Raw genomic sequence first — 5,634 nt, forward strand, 5'->3', positions numbered from 1 at the left:
TCCAAGTTGCATTAATTTATTTTGAAGAAACATTTTTGTGTTTTGTTACTGCTAAAATCATTGTTTCTATGATAAAACCATTACATTAAATAGAACACTGAAATACTATACCAGATTTCTCTCATGGCCACTATAAACAAAGTCTTCTAAACAAACCATTCTGGTAATTGGTTTAGTTTTCATTTGCAGTGCTAGGATTCAAACCCAGAGCCTTGTATCTGATAGGCAAGCATTTATACCCATAATCCCAACTCCTACAAAAGCATTCTAAATTATGTGCCCTTGTTACTCTTGTTCTTAAGCCATCATCCATTCCATCCATATATCCTAAGCATTTTTTTAGCTTCCTATAAAAATTTTTTGATTATTAATGAATCTATCTAGGCTAAAACATAAAGTTTATAATCTATTTTAGCATATGTTTGGATATATGACTCTTTAAATATCAAAGGATACTGTAAAACTTTGCTCTACAGTAGTAATTTGAATAGAATGCTTAGCCCAATTAATACTTTGTATTAAATCAACTTATTTCCAATACAGTTAACTATTTTAAAAATATCCTTTAGGTGCTGGAAATGTAGTTCATTGGTAAGATGATTGTTTCATATACATGGGGCCCAGGGTTTGATCACTGACATTGTAAAAAGACAAATATACTTTGAAAAAGAGTACTTTTGACTTAAAAGTAGATTCCTTAGCTTATGTGATTAATAGCTCTAATAGGTGATAGAAAGTTTGAACTTAAATTTTTAATTGAAATGGCTCATATAAATACAACTTTATGCAGTGGTCCTTTTGCTGTTCTATAAATAAGGATAGCATGGACTAGCTGGTCCAATTCTTAGGTACAAAAGAAAGGGTCAAGAGCTAGTTAGCACAAACTTTTGTTTTGTTTTGTTTGAGACAGGGTCTCTTTATGTATCCCTGGCTGTCCCTGAACTCAGCGATCTGCCTCTCTAGTGCTGGGATTAAATGCAGAGTGAAAATTTACACTGATTTAGAACTGAGGAAGACAAGCTTTATTATCTCATCGTGGCCTTAGGGATTTGGAGAGGATCCTGAATTCAGTCTTAAGTAAAGTGTGTGTGTGGTGGAGGGGAGTTTCTAGAAGATAGCTTTCTGTGCAAATTCCACCAGAGAAAATGCAAACTAGTATAAAATGAAATAGCCAGCTGATAAAAGTTCTTTTTACACATCTAAAGTGGAAATCCATTTAACTCGAAGTGAGACTGTTCTCTGAATGCCACCAGTTGTTTACTGGTAACTATTCTCCACAGCTTTATAAACCCTCCAGTTGTTTACTGATAACTATTCTCCACAGCTCTATAATCCCTCCAGTTATTTACTGGGAACTATTCTCCACAGCTCATTTCTAGTGCAGGTACATCTGACATGAAAGCTCCAATGGGTGCTACTTCCTAACAAGAATCAAAGTTCCAAAGATTTACCTGTGTCACTGAAAAAAAAAAAAATGTAAAAGCTCAAAACCAGAGTCCTGCTAGCAAAGTGTACTTCCTTTGGTGATTTCAGAATAAACAGCTGTTGGCTTCAAACATAGGAATCATGCTGATTTGGTCTATGTGATTACTGGAAGTAAGTCTTCCTGGAGAGAAAAATTAAAATTCTCCCCTCCTTGTAATTTCGCTTTGTTTTTATTACAGTAGAAACACACCAGTTAATTGTCTTCAACTGGCTTTGCTACTTTTCCCCTTCAGTTTCTAGGATCCTGATTCCTATCTGTACTACTGTACCATTCCTTCCTACAACCAAAGCTAGGAAAGCTCTGAAAATACTGTTCAGCTAATTAACAAAAACATTAAAGCTCAGAGCACATATGGAAAAGGTACCTGACATTTTCATTCCACGGCTTTAAAGCTTTCATTTCTCCCAAAATGCTACAAAAATATATGAAAAAAAATCCATTTCCATCCAGTATATAGTAAGAAAACAAGTATCTTTTAAGTAGATTATTTAGAGACTATAGCCAACTGAATTCACCACCACTTTCTCTATAAAACCATTCATGTATTCAACCATATGTATCTAGTCCACATACCCATATTTACATCAGTCATTTTTTAGGGTCAAGTAACAATGCGCTTCTGACAATGAACTATTTCTACAATAGCTCCAAGACCCAAAAAAAGTTGTTTTAAACCTGTGTAGACAGATGCATAGCTATTTCTAAAGACTATACACCAAAACATGCTTGTCAGGAAAACTAACCCATGCATTTGAATATACCCCAAATATTTTTAATTAATGCTAGACCAACTAAATTAAACATTTTCTAGAATTAAAAAGATAGCATTAAATTGTTTCCAGAATAATATTAAAAACCATCTGGCCAAAACTTCAAAGAAAAAAAAAATTCCTTCCTATCCCAGCATGTTCGACTTAACTGTGTATGCATGTGTGCACACTCATCTACCTTAACATTTTCATTCATTAGTATTTTGTGTTTACAAAGCCTTGCTTGCAATTTCTTGGCAAAGGCTTTCCCCCAAAAGATACAAGCACAAAACACTAGGCATACACTCTTCAAAGTTTTATTTCACTAACTTCAGGTCAAATTTCCACAAAATTGTTTTCTGGTCAATTACTAGCCTTTTTTGGCTTCCCAAAATGGTAGTACCAAAAGATTTGTGGGTCACGGAGAAGAGACCCCTTTAAGAAGCATTGCATTTACTCATCTTCCACAAGGCAACAGAGTTGGGTATCTGACTGTTCAACAAAACAAAGCTTTAATAGCATCCGTGAGGGCAGACAGGCAAACCAGGCTGTAGACACTCTTCAGCTTGTCAGAAATCAGACCAAGTAAAACCTATTCCACACCGATATAAAAGTACTGCCATTCATCTCTTCTTTTTCTGTTGCCGCAACATTTTTCTTCTTTTAATTATCATATCATGTAGTTTCTCAAGTCCTTCCTTTAGCCCATCTCCTATGATTGCACAGGTGGGCTGTAAATGCCAAGGAGTCGATGAGCTCAGTTCACCCATTGCTAACAACTTCTCGATCTCTGAGAGAGAGAGTGAGTTCCTCAGGTCTTGTTTGTTAGCAACTATAAGCACAGGGACTCCCTGATTTTCTGATATCCTAGTTATTTTATGAAGTTCAGTTTTGGCTTCTTCCATTCTCTCAACATCAACAGAGTCCACCACAAACACAATGCCATCTGTGCATCGGGTATATGACTTCCACAGTGGTCTTAATTTCTCTTGACCACCTACATCCCAGAAGTGAAAAGTGACTGTTTTGGAATTGCCCAAGGTTACCTTAATTTTCTCAGTGTTAAATCCTTTGGTAGGTACAGTATTTACAAATTCGTTGAACTGCAGCCTGTATAAAACTGTTGTCTTTCCAGCACAGTCCAAACCCAGAATAACAATGTGAAAGGACTGAAAGGACGGCAGGCTGGATAGGATGGAAGTCTGGTCTGACAGTCCATTCCCCATTTCCAGCTGCAAATGGTGTCCCAAACCGAACGCGTTCTTCTTATCTGCTTACAATTTCTCTTCCTGGGTGATCGATCGAGCTACGCGATTGCTAGGGAGGAAATGAGTAAGTTACTACTGTGAACACATTAAAAAATGGGGTTTCTCTACTTTAGCCAAAAAAATAAGCACAAGCACATGAGGGACTTAATAAAATTTGCTGTGAGTAAACACACCAGATGAGATAGTAAATTGTACTCAATCCAAAATAAACGATGAATAACTGTCACCGAAAGGCTTTGATTCACTCTAACTGCTGGAACGTGCACTTTTCTCTGTTCTCTATGATCCCCCGAACCTCAAAAGCTCGTTCTAAAGACAATCCAGTCACCACTATCTGGAGCCCGTCACCTTATCCACCAAAGTGCCTTTTCTTGGCAGAAAACTCAAAAAGGCAGCCCTATCTGGGAGATCTAACCGGGTCTCACCGCGTCTCCAGGCTCACTTTCCTGGCTCCGTCCCTGACACCAAAGCTCTCACCTCCGCGGCTGGAGTCCGGATTCCAATGGGGGAACATTGGCTGGCGTCTCTCCGCGCGAGGAACGCGCCACAGCTCCTCTCAGCCGAGACCTCCGCGCCGCTCTGGCGGCTACCCCACAGGGAAGCCCTGACTCCGTCTCTGGCCACGCCCACCCTCACGGCCCACCCAGGCCCCGCGATCCCATTGGTCGCCGCGTCAGGGCGGCCATGCCACTCCCGCCCCGGCGCCCTAATTGGCGAGGGTGCCTGCCACTCCCAGGACCGCCGCGCCAGGGCTCGCTCTCGGCCCTCCGGCACCACCTGTTGCCCTAAGTGGGAAACGAGGTATTGCGGAGGGCGAGTCCTGGCCGCAGGTTCGGCCGCCTCGCGCACCTGCAGCACGGGCCACAGTGACAAGGCCCTACACGGTGGGAGTCGCCCACCGCGCCTCAGCTCGCAGTCCGCCGAGGTTCGCTGGGCCTCGCCGGTCCCTCCGGACGCCGAGCCGCTCGGGCACTAGGGCGTCCACCCGCCGGCCTTTTCTCCCGCATGACCCCGCGCCACTCACCTGGCTGACGGTCCTCCGTCGATCCGCCTCCGCGGCTGTCAGCCGCCGGGGAGTCTGTCCCCGGGCAGCGGCGAGGCCTGACGGCGGCCGGGCCGACGCCGCGCGCCAGCCGGGCTAACGGTGCTCTCGCCAGCCTCGCTTACCGGCCGCGGCTCCGCCCCTCACGCCGCGCCTGCCCGAGGGGGTCGCGCGCGCGCGTGCCGGCCGCGTCTCCTAGCAACGTCCAAACAAGGTCAAGTTCCAACCCTTTCGGCGCGGGCCGCGGGCGCAGACGGGCGGGGTTTGAGGCCTCCCGGCCGCCGTTTCTCCGTCTTTCTGCGGCCCCAGGCTGGGTGCGGGAGGGCGTCGCCGGTACCGTCCCTCTTCCAGTCACCCCAAGGCGGCCTCTGGGCGGCGGCGGTGATTCAGGGTCCGGGATATTGGAGGACACTGGCCGGGTGGGTCCCTTACGTCACGTCACAAGGCAGCCTGGGGGAAGTCTGCGCGGCCGCCCAACCCCAGCACGTGCCGCCGAGGATGCTAGCCTACCTACCTTTTGTAAGCCAAGCGTTACCTCCTGAGTGAGTCTAGCTACGCCCCCACAAGTTGGAACTGGAACCAATGCCCCTATTACGGAGGAAGAAATGCACTCTGAAACGCTAAATATTTCCCGTGGCCCAAGAAAAACTGGTGATGAAGCTACAGCTGGTAACTTAGGACTAGTGACTTAGGACAGAATACCCTCCCTTGGGTTGCCTAATGTAATTGTGTCCCACTATGTTTGGCCATAGAAGGCAAATAGTCGTTTTTGTGAATATTCCAGTCTTTATAAAACAGAATGAGCCAAATTGATTATGAACCAACTGTAAGATGTGGTCAGCACCTTTAAAGATGTTTATTTAAAAAGAAAACCAGAGTGTATTAAAGCTTGGTAGAACTTACAGAAAATTTTTATCTGGAAGGCTATAATAATGGTGGTGTAGAAGAGGTTGGACTTATTTCTGTTGTTTTTGTTTCTTTGTAGTTTTGGTTTCGTTGCTTTGTTTTGTTGTTTTTGGGGGGGGTTGTTTACTTATTTGTTTTCTGCTTTTGGTTTTTCAAGACAGGGTTTCTCTATGTAGCTCTAGA

The 5,634-nt window shown here is 44.1% G+C and overlaps 1 protein-coding gene across 3 annotated transcripts; it reads right to left on the bottom strand.

Moving 5' to 3' along the window:
• Positions 1–4,691, bottom strand: Arl4a (ADP ribosylation factor like GTPase 4A). Of its 3 annotated transcripts, none has more exons than XM_032907667.1 (2): positions 4,528–4,691; positions 1–3,552 (listed from the first exon to the last, which is right to left on the bottom strand). In XM_032907667.1, the coding sequence occupies exon 2, from the start codon at positions 3,459–3,461 to the stop codon at positions 2,859–2,861; it is 603 nt and encodes a 200-aa protein (XP_032763558.1). In that variant the 5' UTR covers positions 3,462–3,552; positions 4,528–4,691; the 3' UTR covers positions 1–2,858. The 3 variants fall into 3 exon arrangements, with proteins under 3 accessions (XP_032763558.1, XP_032763557.1, XP_032763559.1); XM_032907666.1 differs by lacking the exon at positions 4,528–4,691 and adding an exon at positions 3,981–4,110; XM_032907668.1 differs by lacking the exon at positions 4,528–4,691 and adding an exon at positions 3,929–4,110.
• Between the last annotated feature and the right edge of the window lie 943 nt (positions 4,692–5,634).

This window comes from Rattus rattus, chromosome 7 (genome assembly GCF_011064425.1).
Source record: "Rattus rattus isolate New Zealand chromosome 7, Rrattus_CSIRO_v1, whole genome shotgun sequence".
Classification (NCBI taxonomy): domain Eukaryota; kingdom Metazoa; phylum Chordata; class Mammalia; order Rodentia; family Muridae; genus Rattus; species Rattus rattus.